General features: G+C 41.3%; 1 protein-coding gene across 1 annotated transcript in view; it reads left to right on the plus strand.

Moving 5' to 3' along the window:
* The window catches only part of LOC121548653 (disks large-associated protein 2-like), a 65,884-nt gene that overhangs the window by 39,991 nt on the left and 5,831 nt on the right, over nucleotides 1-20,062 (plus strand). The window contains exons 6-7 of the mRNA XM_045210039.1: nucleotides 6,028-6,043; nucleotides 19,845-20,062. The exon at nucleotides 19,845-20,062 is cut by the window's right edge and continues 137 nt beyond it. Coding sequence (XP_045065974.1) covers nucleotides 6,028-6,043; nucleotides 19,845-20,062 — 234 coding nt within the window. The remainder of the gene's footprint in view (nucleotides 1-6,027; nucleotides 6,044-19,844) is intronic.

Below are 20,062 nucleotides of genomic sequence, written 5' to 3' on the forward strand. Positions count from 1 at the left end.
GCTCCTCGGCCTATGAGGAGTTGGAGCGCCTGGAGAGGGAGAACGCTGTAGCTCGCAGCCAGCACAGCACCAGCTCCACTGTAACCGCCATCTCTGTCCCCCCAACCTCGCCGCCTGCCTACCGGATCCCTGATGCCCCCTCCATAGCCGCCCCAGATCCCCCAGTACCTCAGGCCATCCAGGCCTTTAAAGAGTCCGCCAACATGGTAGCCGCCTTCAACATACAGTGGAAAGACGAGATCTCGGCCATGCGCTATGAACTGGCCGAGCTGCGCAGGGACGTGTGCGGCGAGCTCAAAACTTTCAACAGCAACTTTTTCAACTTCACCCAGTGCTACAACATGTGGACGATGTGCCGCGAGAGCGCTAGCGACGGCTCAACACAGACCGGGGACCGGGTGTCTGTGGGCATCCAGGCTGGCACCAGCGGGCTCGTCAGGCAGAACACAGAGGATAAGTCTGTCATGTGCCAGCCGGAACCAGCCCCCTTTAGCATCATAGACCTGATGGACCCTCCCCGCATAGAGATCACTGGGGATTCAACGCCAGAGGAGGAAGCCAGCAGCCCTGCTAGCTCCCGGCTGTCGGAAGAGTTCTCAACGTGGGACAACAGGGAGCAGAAGATACGCAATCGCTCTTCAGGTGGCGGCCGCAGGACTGTCAGTCTGGAGCTGTGGAGCAGGAAGTACACCAGTGGGCCCATGTCATACCTGTCAATGTCATTCTAATCATTCCCATGATGCAACCCAGAAGAAACACAACACAAAGGGGTTTCCCCTTAACAACCCCCAGAGAACCAGAACAGGAGCCAAGGCGAGAAACCGCACACTATGTACACAGAGAGATAGGCAGGGCACTAATGTCACTGAATGTCCCTTTACTATGGAGACATCTAGATGTTGGCTTGTCATTCTCAGAGCAAGTAATGACAACATTGAACTAATCAATAATAAGGGACCTGTAAAGCCATGATAAAGGGATACCATTAATACCTTGGAATGTGAAAGACAATGATGCGAATGTTACTTCTAGAGTCTTGATCCCTAAGCACCAAACACCTCCCTAACTAGGCTTCTGTGTATCAGATGTTTAAACGTTTATTGTGGGACACGGAGTCAACAATTTGACTGTTTGATATCAGTAGATGAGGAGGATGTTGCTCAACCCATTTTAAATAGAAGTGACAGGGAATGTACTCTCTCAACTGTGCTTATGTGAGGTAGCCTATAGAATGTATCCACTCCATGAGGTAAGGTATAAAAGCCTTGATACCACTAAGACTAATTGAATGCACAAAATGACTTGATATATGTTTGTAGTTTGAATATAATGGCCTACTTACTTTTCAGTCCCCTAATCAGAGGTCCCATCCCATCCCTTTGCTTACACCAATCAGATCATTTTAAATCTGAGAACAACAAAGAAGTAGGAGCTAGGAAAAGGGACTAGGAAACATTATGAAACAGGGCAACAGATAACGGAGATAGCAACCACTGCAAATCTGCATACATCTGAATTAGAGAGAAAAAATTGTCACAAAACTTCAACCCTGGAATTGTTTGCATTAACTAAAGCCATGCAATTCCAGTAATATGGTGGCTTGTTTCTTAACCTTATTCATTCCAGTTTCTTCTCATGTAGAAACCTAAGCACCTGATTATACTGAAATGATACTGTGAATTACTTTTTATATCCCAATTTGTAATTATTAAATAAAAAAGAAAGATCATATTTGTGAAATGGGAGATTAAATGTAAAGTAAATAAAATTGATAACCATTCCCTAACCATTCCATGTTTCAACATACAAATGTATATTTTTCAGTACATTTCTTTCTGTAGTTAAGTTCATGAAAATGGGCATTTTGAAAGCCCTAAATCTTATTTTGATTGGAGTAAAATGGAACAGTAGAACATACAAAAGCTGTATACACCTTTAGTTTTAGTGGAAAATAAAATAAATCATATAAATAATAGCCTAATATTTAAATTATTCTCAGTTTTGCAACAAAATAGGAGATAATTATCATTTCAGTCAATGATGTTACTGTATTATATCTAACATTGATTAAGCAATTCAAAAGTGTAGTGTTTCAATTTTAAAAGATTTCCTGATTTGACATCATTTACCATTTAAAGGCAGCAAGGTAACTCCAGCTGCCTTAAAATGTTTTAAAGTTATGTTAACCCAATATTATTTGCATTGTAATATACATAAGTCATACAACTTAACATTTAAAGTTAGAGGGTTAATCTTTTTAAGTTGAATCAGCTAAAAAAAAATGTAAGTGTAGTTAACCCCACATTTTTCTAAAATCAAAAGAAATGAACAAAAATCTTACAATTTTATTCCAATGTCCAACAAAGAGAAACTAAGTCTGCATTTACACAGGCAGCCCAATTCTCATATTTTGCCTAATTATTGGCAATAGATCTGTTCTGATTGGTCAAAAGATCAGAATTGGGCTGTCTGTGTAAATGCAGCCTAAGAGACCACAAAAGTGACAGTGAATAGTCAGGGTTTAGCATTATCTGAGTAGAAATGTATCAGCTTAAGTTCATTCCAGCACAAGCTATGTTACATGTTTCAACCCTATCTGTGTATATAAATGTACACTGAACAAAAATATAAACGCAACATGTAACGTGTTTGTCCCATGTTTCATGAGCTGAAATAAAAGATCCCAGAAATTGTCCATACGCACAAAAAGCTTATTTCTCGCAAATGTTATGCAAATTTTTTTTTACGTCCCTGTTAGTGAGCATTTCTCCTTTGCCAAGATAATCCATCCACATGACAAGTGTGGCATATCAAGAAGCTGATTAAACAGCATGATCATTACACAGGCGCACCTTGTGCTAGGGACAATAAAAGGCCACTCTACATTGTGCAGTTTTGTCACACAACACAATGCCACAGATGTCTCAAGTTTTGAGGGAGCGTGCACTTGGCATGCTGACTGCAGGAATGTCCACCAGAGCTGTTGCCAGAGAATGTAATGTTAATTTCTCTACCATAAGCCGCATCCAACGTCGTTTTAGACAATTTGGCAGTGCGTCCAACCGGCCTCACAACCACAGACCACATGTATCCACGCCAGCCCAGGACCTCCACATCCAGCTTTTTCACCTGTGGGATTGTCTGAAACCAGCCACCCAGACAGCTGATGAAACTGAAGAGTATTTATGTCTGTAATAAAGCCCTTTTGTGGGGAAAAACTAATTCTGATTAGCTGGGTCTGGCTCCCCAGTAGGTGGGCTTGGCTCCCAAGTGAGTGGGCCTATTTTTCCCAGGCCCACCCATGGCTGCGCCCCTGCCCAGTCATGTGAAATCCATAGATTAGAGCCTAATGAATTTATTTCAATTGACTGATTTCCTTATATGAACTGTAACTGCGTTTATATTTTTGTTCAGTATACTATTTTTGGAAAGACAGAAAATAATGGCATATATTCCGAGTTTAGATCATTCATAAGATTGGTGACCATACTGTGTTCTTACATTACACCTCTAAGAGGGGTTAACACAAGCTAAGCTCGTAACTCTCTTACATGGTTCTAAATCAACCCCTGCACCTTTAACCTAGTGGAGTTTCATTCATTACTCAAATGCAATCACTGTCCTGTGTGTTATATGTCGAAAACATCTCCTATATAGTCCTCGTCAATGAGACAATCAGAGGGCATAGTCCCCCATACCTCTTCCTCAATATTTCCAGAGGTACGTGATACTATTTTACACCTGAATGTACTAACACCGCCTTCACTAGTGATGGCCAAGCCAGGCTCTATGGAAACCTTAAAAGGTGGAGTCCTCAATTATCTTCTGTTGAGTGTTTCTAAAAAACATAGGTATTTGATTGGTCATGAACCAGTCACATGACACCCCTAACCACTCATCTCCTCCATTGTCACATCATACCAACGTGACGTATAAATTGGCTTATGGAAATGTGGCCCACATGAAACAGCTCCAAGTTCCACAGAGCATCTATCAGTGGATATACCCTCCAGGACAGGAATATTACAGAGGCATGTGTGAATCACAGCCCTAACCTAAATTCCTCAAATACTTTCTACGGACGAGATGGTTCAACCTAAAGATCTTTTACTTCATCTGGAAAGTGCATATTTTTTTTGTCTTTTTTTGTCTTTTTTTTTTTTTGCACGGCCAAAATACATTACTTGAGAAACACATGGCACTTTGGAATTATGAAATTTACTGCAAGTGTACCAGAAAGGTTATGGCGAAAAGGTGATAACAGCCACAACAATATAAGATAATAGAGAATTCTGACCTGCAGTTAAATGATTTCCCCACCTGGCTACTTTAACTCAATGGGCCCAAGTTCTTTGACCTTGCAGTGGATTGGTTTTTGTCCTTGACATGTTACAGTACCACACCACCTGTTGGATGTCTATAGGATTGTTGGGCTGACAGTGGTCCGTCCTGTCATAGAAAACAAACGACTTCTACTGTAACTATACCAGTTTTTCTCTTTGCAATACAGGAGTAACAATAGACACATTTCATACTTTTTTCCCGGTTGTTATAGACCCAGAATTCCAAAACAAAAAGGATCTTGAATGTTCTCTGAATGTGTCCCCCATAAGTAAACAGCCATGGGTTGGCTGACATTTCCTGTTGTTTAAGAGGAAACAATAAGACTGTGAGAGCATCACACAAATCAACAGAGTTAGAATTTTAATATATGAATTATTTTATTAAATTTGAAAAGGAAAAACGGAATGGTCTTATTAACACTAGCAGTCATATTTTCCTCTTTTCACTTGGAATGACAAAGAGGACAGAATGCATTGAATTCCTCTCTGCATCCTTCCCAGTCTGGGGAGGGAGACTGAACTGATATAAGGTGCTGAATCTATGATGGGGGCAGGTTAACTCTTGATATATCTCAAAACTACATTCATTCATTCTATGCAAGTCCAATTCTTTTTCTGTTGTATAGTTTCAGGTTTTGGTCAGTTTTTGTAGTTGTTATTAGGTCTTTGGGTTTGTTTTCCTCATACAAGTCTTTAACATCGGAAAGTACGTATCATGAACAAATGGATTGTGCAGAGGCATTAATGGTAGAGAATATGTTGCATGAAACTCAGGCAATGCATATTCATTTTATTGCTTTTTTTAAAGATCTTGTCGTACAAAATGTATTTTTTTTTTTTATTATTGTCAACTATTGATAGAAAGTCATATCAGTTAGCAACAAAGATAGAAAATAAGTTTCACAATTATTGCATTACAATTACAACATTCCACCCAGAATGACTTGAAATGTAGCAAAGTGCTGAGAATAATATTTATATTTGGTCTGGAAACATTGGGCGAAGAATTGTACCTCGATTACAAAAAATAAAAGTAAAAAGATGTTGGCAGAGGTATGGCTTACAAATTGTATTTGTATCATGAAAACTTATCATGACCTCTTTTTGAGTAATGGGACCATATTAGTTATACTGTATGTCATGTATACTTGGTCTGTTTATTTCCAGTTTTATGTTGCTAATTATTTAATGGGCCCTGAAATATTTGTTTTTATTTAGACATGTTATTGCTATATAGAGACCTGACACAAATACTGTGCTGCCCTTTTGACTGACAGTATTGGAGTCCACAGGTTTGGATTGGAATCTGATTTTAAAAATATATATATATAGACTAGCCCTGCTTAAATACAAATTCATTGTCTACCCCTAAAGAGTTTTCTCCTCCTGTATTTAATATTTTCTAAGAAAATAAACACATTGCTTAAAGTATACAGTGCCTTCAGAAAGTATTCATACCCCTTGACTTATTCCACATTTTGTTGTGTTACAGCCTGAATTCAAAATGGATTCAATCAATTCTTTTCTCGCCCATCACACAATACCCCATAATGACAAAGTGAAAACATGTTTTTAGAGATTTTTGCAAATGTATTGAAAATGAAATGCAGAAATATCTCATTTACATAAGTATTCACACCCCTAAGTCAATACATGTTAGAATCACCTTCGGCAGCGATTACAGCTGTGAGTTTTTCTGGGTAGGTCTCTAAGAGCTTTGCACACCTGGATTGTACAATAAGCTCTGTCAAATTGGTTGTTGATCATTATTAGAAAACCCTTTTCAAGTCTTGCCATAGATTTTCAAGCCGATTTAAGTCAAAACTGTAACTAGGCCACTTGGGAACATTCAATGTCATCTTGGTAAGCAACTCCAGCGTATATTTGGCCTTGTGTTTTAGGTTATTGTCCGGCTGAAAGGTGAATTAGTCTCCCAGTGTCTGTTGCAAAGCAGACTGAACCAGGTATTCCTCTAGGATTTTGCCTGTGTTTAGTTCTATTCCGTTTCTTTTTTATCCCAAAGAACTCCCTAGTCCTTGCCGATGACAAGCATACCCATAACATGATGCAGCCACCACCATGCTTGAAAATATGAAGTGTGGTACTCAGTGTTTTGTTGTGTTGGATTTGCCCCAAACATAACGCTTTGTATTCAGGACATGAAGTTAATTTCTTTGCCACATTATTTGCAGTTTTACTTTAGTGCCTTATTGCAAACAGAATGCATGTTTTGGAATATTTTTTATTCTGTACAGGACCACTTATTTTCTCGCTGTCTTTTAGGTTAGTATTGTGGAGTAACTTTAATGTTGTTGATCCATCCTCAGTTTTCTCCTATCACAGCCATTAAACTCTGTAACTGTTTTAGTCACCATTGGCATCATGGGGAAATCACTGAGCGGTTTCCTTCCTCTCCGGCAACTGAGTTAGGATGGAGGCTTGTATCTTTGTAGTGATTGGGTGTATTGATACACCATCCAAAGTGTAATTAATAACTTCACCATGCTCAAAAGGATATTCAATGTCTGCTTTTTTAAAAATCTGTCTACCAATAGGTGCTCTACTTTGCGAGGCATTGGAAAACCTCCCTGGTCTTTGTGGTTGAATCTGTGTTGGAAATTCACTGCTCGACTGAGGGACCTTACAGATAATTGTATGTGTGGGGTGCAGAGATGAGGTAGTCATTCAAAAATCATGTTAAACTCTATTATTCCACACAGAGTGAGTCCATGCAACTTATTATGTGACTTCTTAAGCAGATGTTTACTCCTGAACTTAATTAGGCTTGCCATAACATTTTACATTTTAGTCATTTAGCAGACGCTCTTATCCAGAGCGACTTTGAGTTAGTGAGTGCATACATTTTCATACTGGCCCCCTGTGGGAATCGAACCCACAATCCTGGCGTTGCCAGCGCCTTGCTCTACCAACTGAGCTACACGGGACCAAAGGGGTTGAATACTTATTGACTCAAGACATTTCAGCTTTTCATTTGGTTGACATAATGGGATATTGTGTGTAGGCCAGTGACATAAAATCTAAATTGAGTACATTTAAAATTCAGGCTGTAACACAACAAAATGTGGAAAAAGTAAAGTGGTGTGAATACTTTCTGAAGGCATGGTATTACGAGCAAATGTTCTAATGGCACTTTCAAAGCTACTCTTTGTCTGGTTCTCTATTAAAGCCTAGGACATTTGGCAGGCAACAGGACCATCATGTTTTGTTTTCTTAAAGCATTTTTATGTTCAAGTCAACCTCAAAGGTTGGATGTATAATCACTATACCTGTCCAGGTTTCATTCTTATTTGCTATGGGTTGACCACTGCTTAATTAAAAATATCTGTTTTATATAATTTCGGCTGCATTAGTTATATTTTATTTAAGAAAATACTTACACTATGTATTATTTATTTTATTATTTTGCAAATTCTGATGTTTAATCATGAAATATCAGTTGTTACAACTTATATTTGCCTTATGTATTTTTTCATAAATCAATATATGAAATAATGATAAAATATGTTTGATGAGGTAAAATATGTTTGATGATCTTGAAGGTGTTTTGAATGGTTGTATAGTTTTTTTTTCTATGGGGATCATAGCTTTACAATGGCAATCCAAAATAATTGCTAAATTGCTGCAAAAGTTGTTGCAAACATACTTTTTTTTCCATAGAGGGCCAACTATGTATAAGAATAATTAATAAAAACAGCACACAACAGTTACCCTGATCCACACACAGCATGAGCCAGGCACAGTATCTATGGCTTTGATCCTTTCAATATGTTTTATTTTTGTACTAAGCTATCACTTTATTTTTTTTCTAGGCACCCGTAGCTTAGCTGGGGGGCGTAGAGCGTACGGCAGGTCTGGTAGGGGACCATTTTCTTATACTTTTTCCCCCTATGTTGTTATTATATTTGTTCACACCATTTTTGTCCCACCTCCCAGTATTTTATTGAAGGACGAATCATTACTCTCCAGTTCTTTGCCAGTAATATAATCATATTGCTTTTCACAAATTTGATTAAAGTCCAATTTAAAAAGTATACAATTGTGATATTCTAACTAATGTCTCTAGTAAGTGCCTTGTGTTGACACAAATTATATTTTATTTTTCCTCAAATACTTTTTCTATTACATGGTGCCTGCATGGTACCTTTATAAGATACAAACATAAAATATAATTCCATTGGAGACATCTTGTGCACGTCGTTCTTTTTCACATTCAAAACATACAGTTGAAGTCAGAAGTTTACATACACTTAGGTGGGAGTCATTAAAACTCGTTTTTCAACTACTCCACAAATTTCTTGTTAACAAACTATAACTTTGGCAAGTCGGTTAGGACATCTACTTTGTGCATGACACAAGTATTTTTTCCAACAATTGTTTACAGACAGATTATTTCACTTATAATTCACTGTATCACAATTCCAGTGGGTCAGAAGTAAAAAAAAAAAAAAATGAATTGTACATACACTAAGTTGACTGTGCTTTAAACAGCTTGGAAAATTCCAGAAAATGATGCCATGGCTTTAGAAGCTTCTGATAGGCTAATTGACATCATTTGACTCAATAGGAGGTGTACCTGTGGATGTATTTCAAGGCCTACCTTCAGACTCAGTGCCTCTTTGCTTGACATCATGGCAAAATCCGCCAAAACCTCCGCATTTTTTTTTGTAGACCTCCACAAGTCTGGTTCATCCTTGGGAGCAATTTCCAAATGCCTGAAGGTACAACATTCATCTGTACAAACAATAGTACACAAGTATAAACACCATGGGACCACGCAGCCGTCATACCGCTCAGGAAGGAGACACGTTCTGTCTCCTAGAGATGAACGTACTTTGGTGTGAAAAGTATAAAATCAATCCCAGAACAACAGCAAAGGACCTTGTGAAGATGCTGGAGGAAACAGGTACAAAGTATCTATATCCACAGTAAAACGAGTCCTATGTCGACATAACCTGAAAGGCCGCTCAGTAAGGAAGAAGCCACTGCTCCAAAACCACCATAAAAAAGCCAGACTACGGTTTGCAACTGCACATGGGGACAAAGATCGTACTTTTTGGAGAAATGTCCTCTGGTCTGATGAAACAAAAATAGAACTGTTTGGCCATAATGACCATCGTTATGTTTGGAGGAAAAAGGGGTATGCTTGCAAGACGAAGAACACCATCCCAACCGTGAAGCACGGGGGCGGCAGCATCATGCTGTGTGTGTGCTTTGCTGCAGGAGGGACTGGTGCACTTCACAAAATAGATGGCATCATGAGGAAGGAAAATTATGTGGATATATTGAAGCAACATCTCAAGACATCAGTCAGGAAGTTAAAGCTTGGTCGCAACTGGGTCTTCCAAATGGACAATGACCCCAAGCATACTTCCGAAGTTGTGGCAAAATGGCTTAAGGACAACAAAGTCAAGGTATTGGAGTGGCCATCACAAAGCCCTGACCCTTAATCCTATAGAAAATTTGTGGGCAGAACTGAAAAAGCGTGTTCGAGCAAGGAGGCGTACAAACCTGACTCAGTTACACCAGCTCTGTCAGAAGGAATGGGCCAAAATTCACCCAACTTATTGTGGGAAGCTTGTGGAAGGCTACCCGAAACATTTGACCCAAGTTAAACAATTTAAAGGCAATGCTGTGGGGAAAAAAAGTATTTAGTCAGCCACCAATTGTGCAAGTTCTCCCACTTAAAAGATGAGAGAGTCCTGTAATTTTCATCATAGGTACACGTCAACTATGACAGACAAATTGAGATTTTTTTTCTCCAGAAAATCACATTGTAGGATTTTTAATGAATTTATTTGCAAATTATGGTGGAAAATATGTATTTGGTCACCTACAAACAAGCAAGATTTCTGGCTCTCACAGACCTGTAACTTCTACTTTAAGAGGCTCCTCTGTCCTCCACTCGTTACCTGTATTAATGGCACCTGTTTGAACTTGTTATCAGTATAAAAGACACCTGTCCACAACCTCAAACAGTCACACTCCAAACTCCACTATGGCCAAGACCAAAGAGCTGTCAAAGGACACCAGAAACAAAATTGTAGACCTGCACCAGGCTGGGAAGACTGAATCTGCAATAGGTAAGCAGCTTGGTTTGAAGAAATCAACTGTGGGAGCAATTATTAGGAAATGGAAGACATACAAGACCACTGATAATCTCCCTCGATCTGGGGCTCCACGCAAGATCTCACCCCGTGGGGTCAAAATGATCACAAGAACGGTGAGCAAAAATCCCAGAACCACACGGGGGGACCTAGTGAATGACCTGCAGAGAGCTGGGACCAAAGTAACAAAGCCTACCATCAGTAACACACTACGCCGCCAGGGACTCAAATCCTGCAGTGCCAGACGTGTCCCCCTGCTTAAGGCAGTACATGTCCAGGCCCGTCTGAAGTTTGCTAGAGTGCATTTGGATGATCCAGAAGAGGATTGGGAGAATGTCATATGGTCAGATGAAACCAAAATAGAACTTTTTGGTAAAAACTCAACTCGTCGTGTTTGGAGGACAAAGAATGCTGAGTTGCATCCAAAGAACACCATACCTACTGTGAAGCATGGGGGTGGAAACATCATGCTTTGGGGCTGTTTTTCTGCAAAGGGACCAGGACGACTGATCCGTGTAAAGGAAAGAATGAATGGGGCCATGTATCGTGAGATTTTGAGTGAAAACCTCCTTCCATCAGCAAGGGCATTGAAGATGAAACGTGGCTGGGTCTTTCAGCATGACAATGATCCCAAACACACCGCCCGGGCAATGAAGGAGTGGCTTCGTAAGAAGCATTTCAAGGTCCTGGAGTGGCCTAGCCAGTCTCCAGATCTCAACCCCATAGAAAATCTTTGGAGGGAGTTGAAAGTCTGTGTTGCCCAGCGACAGCCCCAAAACATCACTGCTCTAGAGGAGATCTGCATGGAGAAATGGGATCAGTGTGTGAAAACCTTGTGAAGACTTACAGAAAACGTTTGACCTGTGTCATTGCCAACAAAGGGTATATAACAAAGTATTGAGAAACTTTAGTCATTGACCAAATACTTATTTTCCACCATAATTTGCAAATAAATTCATTTAAAATCCTACAATGTGATTTTCTGGAATTTCTTTCTCATTTTGTCTGTCATAGTTGACGTGTACCTATGATGAAAATTACAGGCCTCTCTCATCTTTTTAAGTGGGAGAACTTGCACAATTGGTGGCTGACTAAACACTTTTTTTCCCCACTGTATGTAAACTTCTGACCATAACCTGACTCACTGGGAATGTGATGAAAGAAATAAAAGCTGAAATAAATCATTCTCTCTACTATTATTCTGACAATTCACATTCTTAAAATAAAGTGGTGTTCCTAACTTACCTAAGACAGGGCATGTTTACTATGATTAAATGTCAGGAATTGTGAAGAAACTGAGTTTAAATGTATTTGGCTAAGGTGTATGTAAACTTCCGACTTCAACTGTAGCTGAGACATGCACGTAACTCAGAAAAAGTCCCCAAATGTTTTATTGTAGTTGTCATACAACAGTCACACATTTTGTTTTCATTTGTTTGTTATTTATGTGTGTCCTGACCTGTTTATTATACCTTTAAACATTATAATGATTATTATTATTATTGGTACTATTAGCATTATACATAGCGTTAGCACAGAATTAGCATTGGTAGCGTTATTATTAACATTATGCTATTTGTATTTTACCTGGATCACCTTCTTGATTTGATCAATTTTTAACCAACTGTTTTTATTTGATGAAAAGTAGCATAGAGTAAGTAAGTAGAGCTGGAAAGTATCATAGAAGCAGGAGCCTATCTCCTGTTTCTGTAGCGTGAGACAGCTACATGTACAAGCACACCCCCTTGACAGGATAATAGTCTATTGCAGGGCTATTTTATGAAAAGCAAGTTATCAAACTAACTCATGAGATGCTGGTCCGCAGCAAGGCAAACCAGTGACAAATCAATGTCGCCATCAGATAGGATTAAACACAGTACTACATAAACCTCATAAGTAGGCCTACACCAATTTTGATCTTTTTATAGATGTACACTCATCACAGAGTGGAATTAGAACAGGTAGATATCTATAAAGCGAACAAGCTGATGTATGAACATGGATGTAAACTTTAAGCTTTGTTAAAGATGCATAACAAATTATCACTTTTGCTAGCATCTTACAATGTTCTTAAACATTGTTTTTGAATTGCATTAAGTTTACACTGCTACTGACTGCTACTAAGGACTTGAAGATATCCATCTACAAGTGACAGAGAGAAGTGGATAATCTGAAGAGTATCCACAGCAGCACAGTACTGCAATGCAGAAGCAAATATTGTAAAACAAGGGGTGGTCTCCTCAAGTACATTGTACATTATTGAAACACTTATCCAGCCCATTGATTTGTAAAGGTTTGTTGTGGTATTCCATACATGAAAGGTTAATCCACTTTGCATCCATGGGGGCATCACCACTGTATGTATATATGTATGTGGCTATGGAAAACATGGTTGTTTTTTCTACTTTCAACTGAAAGAGGATCAACATCACCAGCTCTTTAGCTCAGAAAACCAGCAGTAGTGGAGTCAGCTGGACCATAACGGACTGTCCTCATCCTCGACCTGTCCTCATCCTCGACCTGTTCTCATCCTCGACCTGTCCTCTATCGAGTTTGTCCTCTATCCAACCATATATCCATCTTTCACTCCATCCATTCATTATTCCACTCCATTCACTTTGGCAAAGCACCTATCATATGCATACATTAGCATAAAGTGTAACATACAATGGGAAGTTAGTTGAATTTCCCTAATATTAATTGATCACTTTTTGTGAGGAAAGCATTACTTTCCTTCATTTTGGGGGCTTTTTTTGTCAAGGTTAGGAACAAAGGACCTGTATTTAAATGTAGGTCTGTTCACCATTTCTCTCATCTGAATTGGTCCCAGTTATTCAGCATGATGAATACCCATACCCCACAGCTCGTGATCAATCTGCTGCCCCCATGCTCATGTTGCTTGTCAGTCATCCCATGACACCATTACACCAGTACCATCCTGACCTGAGAAAGATCACCTTCCCTCCAGTCTTACTGCCAAGCTATGGCAGGGGGCCGCCAATGGCTCAGATGGATGGAGGTGAATGGAGAAGAGTGACTGGCAGTCAAAATGGCCACAATGATGTGGCTGAAGTTCTTGACCACCAGGAAACAAAGGAAAAGGTCTGAGAGTTCCTCTGGACAGAGAAGGATTCAAAGGCAGACTGACCAGTCAGAATATGCTAGACAGAACAAATACAAGATACTGTAGTAGAAATACTTTTAATTAAGTGCCCTTAAGGAGCTACTCTGTAACTCTTTACTAGAGGTGTAATTTTACTCTGCACTGGTGCATTATTACTACAGACATGCCTGCAGACAGTGATTTAATTGAATCTCTGTAATTCATTGCAACTGTGTACTTACAGGTACTGTCCTAGCAGGCCCGCTTTGTCTAATTTGCTCTGTCACTTTTGCTGTCTGATCCTCACGGCCCTACTAAACACAGCTGCAACTTCTTGACAGATCTTGTTCCAATTCAATCTCATGTTGATGTGGTGTTTGTCTGGCAGACTAGTTAATTGAATGTTGATTTATGTGTCTTTCTCCTTTATTTTGGCCTTCCTCTTTTAACATATTTTTCAGCTGTTTAGTCGAACCCATTTTTAATCTTCATTATAAGTAGTATTTTTAGATCCATTTAGTCCCTCTCTTCTTTTAGCTCACATTGTTATTTGTTCATGCCTCATTACCTATAATCTACCTCTGCATTTATTTAGTTATTTATACATTGACTCATGTATTTACCTTTAACTGGTTATGTTCATGATCCTGTCTCATCTTTTGTTTACTTTCTCATGTTTGACTATTTGTTTATGTGGTGCGCATCAGGGCACAGTTCTATGTTCTATGATATTAGTAGACATTACTGCATGTTTTTGTCTTTGTAATCATGCAGAATAGACTTTTCAGCACAGCCTAATACCTGTGGTTCCACCGGTCATAACTGAAAAATGTCTCGATGACACTGTTGTGTGACTGTTCTTGTTGTGGATGGGAACACGGCAAACGTTGAAAACTGTGGACCATCCCAGCAATGTAATGTCCACGTCTTTCTTTGTTATTGATTGACCAAATATCATGATCAATGAGAAGAAATGTATGTGTATTTCATCTGAAATGTGTCTGTGACTCTCGCTTGACTGTGATCCTGATACGAGTGTTGGCCTGAGGCATGGTAGGTACTGTTATAGTAAGATAAACTATGTGTGGATGAGTCTCTCCTGGCCCTTCTTTTCCCTTCACTAACTGGTGTTGCCTACTCTTTCCAGGGATCCAGTTTCGTCTCCCTTCTTCCTGCAGTGTGGACCGAGCCGATCCATCTCCAGGTAAAAAAGTCCTCATCACCTTCACCAATCCATACATTGCAAAATTGCCATTGTTAATGAAGTGTGAACTCTAACACCAAAAAAGGGTCTCTATTGTCCCACTCTACGTAGAGTAATTTTTTTTTAAATGTTCACTTCTTAACACTTTAGGGTTTAAATGATGCTTTACAAAATAAACTCTTTCAGTGTGAATGGTCAACACTAATATCAATCAATCAATCAAATGTATTTAAAAAGCCCTTTTTACATCAGCAGATGTCACAAAATGCTATACAGAAACCCAGCCTAAAACCCCAAAAGAGCAAGCAATGCAGATGTAGAAGCACGGTGTAGAATGCAGATGGTGGGCTGATCATTATCTAATCTCAGCTGCATTTAATTTTGTTCATCCATTACAACTGACGATGGAAATCCTGAGCTGCCTGCTAGTCATTAGTTAGCTGGTGGTGGTGTGGTACTGAGCATAGAATTAGGAATTAGAATACTTGAATGGAAATGAACCTTCTTATGATGGGATAAAGGTCAGCCATTCTGGTAAGGGAGTTGGTCAACCATGGTTTACAAGTGCTTTGATAAGATATTGTTTAAAATAATGAATTTGAAGATGTATGTTTGTTAGCTAGCTAGCCAGTCAGTATTAGAAATTAACTACCAACATGCCAACATTCCATTCAAACAATGCAGTCAATCCACAGCCATACACTGGCTTTATACTGAATTATACTGAATTATACTGAACAAAAATATAAGCGCAACATGTAAAGTGTTAGTCCCATGTTTCATGAGCTGAAATAAAAGATCCCAGAAATGTTCCTTACGCACAAAAAGCGTATTTATCTTTGTTCACACATTTCTTTACATCCTTGTTCGTGAGCATTTCTCCTTTGCCAAGATAATCCATCCACATGACAGGTGTGGCATATCAAGAAGCTGATTAAACATCATGATCATTACACAGTTGCACCTTGTGCTGGGGACAATAAAAGAACACTCTAAAATGTGCAGTTTTGTCACACAACACAATGCCACAGATGTCTCAAGTTTTGAGGGAATGTCCATTTGGCATGCTGACTGCAGGAATGTCCACCAGAGCTGTTGCCAGAGAATTGAATGTTAATATTTCTACCATAAGCCGCCTCCAACGTTGTTTTAGAGAATTTGGCAGTACGTCCAACCGGCCTCACAACCGCAGACCACATGTAACCAGGCCAGCCCAGGACCTCCACATCCAGCTTCTTCACCTGCGGGATCGTCTGAGACCAGCCACCCGGACAGCTGATGAAACTGAAGAGTATTTCTGTCTGTAATAAAGCCCTTTTGTGGGGAGAAACTCAATCTGATTGGCTGGGCCTGGCTCCCCAGTGGGTAGGCCTGGCTCCCAAGTGGGTGGGCCTATGCCCTCCCAGGCCCAGCCATGGCTACGCCCCTGCCCAGTCATGTGAAATCCATAGATTAGGGCCTAATGAATTTATTTCAATTGACTGATTTCCTCATATTAAATACATTCTGTGTTAATTCTGGCATGTTTAACAGCCTACAAAACCCACTGTAGTGTGCGTAGATTGCAAGCGCATAGTAAGTCAATGGGGAAAACTGGCTAGAAACTACTGTTATCTAGCTAGATAGCCACGAAGGGTAGGAGTTAAACATGGTTCTCTGGTGTCTTTTAGGGTAGGAGTTAAACATGGTTGTCTGGTGACTTGGAGGGTAGGAGTTAAACATGGTTGTCTGGTGACTTGGAGGGTAGGAGTTAAACATGGTTGTCTGGCGACTTGTAGGGTAGGAGTTAAACATGGTTGTCTGGCGACTTGGAGGGTAGGAGTTAAACATGGTTGTCTGGTGACTTGGAGGGTAGGAGTTAAACATGGTTGTCTGGTGACTTGGAGGGTAGGAGTTAAACATGGTTCTCTGGTGACTTGGAGGGTAGGAGTTAAACATGGTTGTCTGGTGACTTGGAGGGTAGGAGTTAAACATGGTTCTCTGGTGACTTGGAGGGTAGGAGTTAAACATGGTTCTCTGGTGACTGAGGGTAGGAGTTAAGCATGGTTCTCTGGTGACTGAGGGTAGGAGTTAAACATGGGAAATACCCAGTGTGAGGAGAGGCCAAAGACAGACAGACACATCATCTCCTTTCAGGGAGCTCTGCAGCCCAGCCTCTCCTGCCTTTCCCAACGGCTGTTGGCTACAACATACCTCCTGAATACAGAGAGACTCACACGGCTCCTGCTTGTCAAGTTGCAGTGCAACGTCACCAGGCACACAGGGTTTGTGTCTGTCTAAATGTCTGCTTTCTGTAGGGAGGCAAGGAGGCAATAGTGCGTCTCTTGCTGGGTAAAGGTGTTGTTCTTTTTCAAAGAGGTCGTTGTCTACAGAGTATTCAAATCAACTCTGTTTGAATGGGAGGCTGTTTAAGATGTCAGAGTTTCACACTTCCTGTCTGGCTTTGAAGCAGCACACCATTAAAGCTCAGGAATAGAAATGTAAAGATGAATGCTGTCTACGACTGCGTCACCCGTCCTACTCAATTTGGTATCCACCCACAAAGTCTTGCGGAAAAACTACAACCCTTTCAAGTGAGAATTAATCAGTCTAAAGTGAGAGTATATGCAGAGTTCTATTAGTTTCATGTGGAGTCTTATCACATCTAATGACTAATTAGATCTATCACACAATCTGCTCGTTAAAATTGTGAATGGATTTAGTTCAAGTTGTCCCTGATTTTTTACAAGTAGCATAATTATGTCAAAGATGTGTCAACCAGTCGCCGGCAATATGTGCACGCGTGCGTGACCTTGAAAGGATTAGGGAGATTATTCAACAGTAAGAAAAATGTAATATTAATTAATTAATGAATTAATGGTTTAGTTGTTGCATGAACACATTAACAAATGAATGCCTGAATAAATGTGCATGACTATTGAGTTCCCCAGTTACACAACATACAGTATTTGTGATGAAGTCAATTTTTATCACTGCAATGAATCACAGCCTTTTTCCCCCTCAGTGACTCATCCAACAGTTTCGTAAAATAGCGGTTTAGAAATTCTGTATGACAATGTCACCATCCACAGGGCCATCAGCATGCTGCAGTCTCTCGGCATCCGCTGTGTTCAATAATTAACACCGTATCTTGGACTCCCATGAGCTGTTCCTTTCATCATATAAAGGATTGTTAACTGTCATAATTCATTGTACTGTATTCTGGATGGCATAATTCCACAAAAACAAGCAACTAGTGTTTGGTGTCTTTGATGCTAGATAATCAGTATCAGTAAAAGTATGATGAATCACTTCTACTTGTAGTGTGTGACAAGGTGTCAACAAAGTAAGATCATTAATGTATATCCTCACTGCCTGCAGGACTACACTGACCTGGAATCTGGTAGTAACATCTGTCTCACATGGCCTGTTTGATATAGCTATATTTTTAAATCAATAACATGAGGCTATCAGAATTAAAAGTTAATATCAAGCAACTGCATTTAATATAATTGAAGCAATGGTACCAGTCTGATCCCAGCTTGTCTGAGCCCAGCTTGTCTGAGCCCAGCCTGTCTGATCCCAGCCTGTCTGAGCCCAGCCTGTCTGATCCCAGCCTGTCTGATCCCAGCCTGTCTGAGCCCAGCCTGTCTGATCCCAGCCTGTCTGATCCCAGCCTGTCTGAGCCCAGCCTGTCTGAGCCCAGCCATTCTGAGCCCAGCCTGTCTGATCCCAGCCTGTCTGATCCCAGCTTGTCTGATCCCAGCTTGTCTGATCCCAGCCCGTCTGATCCCAGCCCGTCTGAGCCCAGCCATTCTGAGCCCAGCCATTCTGAGCCCAGCCCGTCTGAGCCCAGCCCGTCTGAGCCCAGCCCGTCTGAGCCCAGCCCGTCTGAGCCCAGCCCGTCTGAGCCCAGCCCGTCTGAGCCCAGCCCAGCCCGTCGGAGCCCAGCCTGTCTGATCCCAGCCTGTCTGATCCCAGCCTGTCTGATCCCAGCCTGTCTGATCCCAGCCTGTCTGAGCCCAGCCTGTCTGAACCCAGCCTGTCTGAACCCAGCCTGTCTGAGCCCAGCCTGTCTGAGCCCAGCCTGTCTGAGCCCAGCCTGTCCGATCCCAGCCTGTCCGATCCCAGCCTGTCCGATCCCAGCCTGTCCGATCCCAGCCTGTCTGATCCCAGCCTGTCCGAGCCCAGCCTGTCTGATCCCAGCCTGTCTGATCCCAGCCTGTCTGATCCCAGCCTGTCTGAGCCCAGCCTGTCTGATCCCAGCCTGTCTGATCCCAGCCTGTCTGATCCCAGCCTGTCTGAGCCCAGCCTGTCTGAGCCCAGCCTGTCTGAGCCCAGCCTGTCTGAGCCCAGCCTGTCTGAGCCCAGCCTGTCTGAGCCCAGCCTGTCTGAGCCCAGCCTGTGAAGTAGGCATACTGTACCTCCTTGCTACTAGCTCTGTTCTACTGCTTATTTTTTTATTTTACCCTTATTTTGTCAGGTAAGTTGACTGAGAACACATTCTCATTTACAGCAATGACCTGGGAAATAGTTACAGGGGAGAGGAGGAGGGATGAATGAGGTGGCCATGATGGTATGAGGGCCAGATTGGGAATTTAGGTCCATTTTAAGATTGCATTTGCACTTGAAAGAAGTGTTCCTTCCCATAATCATCCACTGCCCAGAATTAGCTATAGTCTGTTAACACTGGGTTAATTAATCAGGAAGAAGTGTCAGTGTTGAGTGTTCATCTCTGTGGTTTCCCCCTTTCTTCCATCCTGTGTCCTCAAGTCTCCTTATGATGCATTTGACATAATCCCCTCATCACTCCGCCCTTCGCTTTCATCACTCACTCTCGCCCCATCTTTCATCACTCATTCTCGCCCCATCTTTCATCACTCACTCTCGCCCCATCTTTCATCACTCACTCTCGCCCCATCTTTCATCACTCACTCTCGCCCCATCTTTCATCACTCACTCTCGCCCCATCTTTCATTATTACATTATCATCCTCCATTCTCTCCCCTTCCGAACCTCTGCTTTAAAGTAACTCATTGTCCTCTCTCTCATCTCCCTGCTTGCTCTCCAGTGGTGACGCACATGCCTAGCTATAAGTCGAAGACGTCCCCGCCGGCGCCACCTCGCGCCACCTCCAAGCCCCTCATCTCTGTGACGGCCCAGAGCAGCACAGAGTCCACTCAGGACGCCTACCACGAGGGGAGGCACCAGCGGGGGAGCATCCTGTGGGCGCCAGACGGTCTGGGCGGCTCGAGTCGAACCCTCTACAACTCCACCGACAGCCTGGACAATGCCAAGGTGGTGACGC

This window comes from Coregonus clupeaformis, chromosome 33, assembly GCF_020615455.1.
Source record: "Coregonus clupeaformis isolate EN_2021a chromosome 33, ASM2061545v1, whole genome shotgun sequence".
Lineage (NCBI taxonomy): Eukaryota > Metazoa > Chordata > Actinopteri > Salmoniformes > Salmonidae > Coregonus > Coregonus clupeaformis.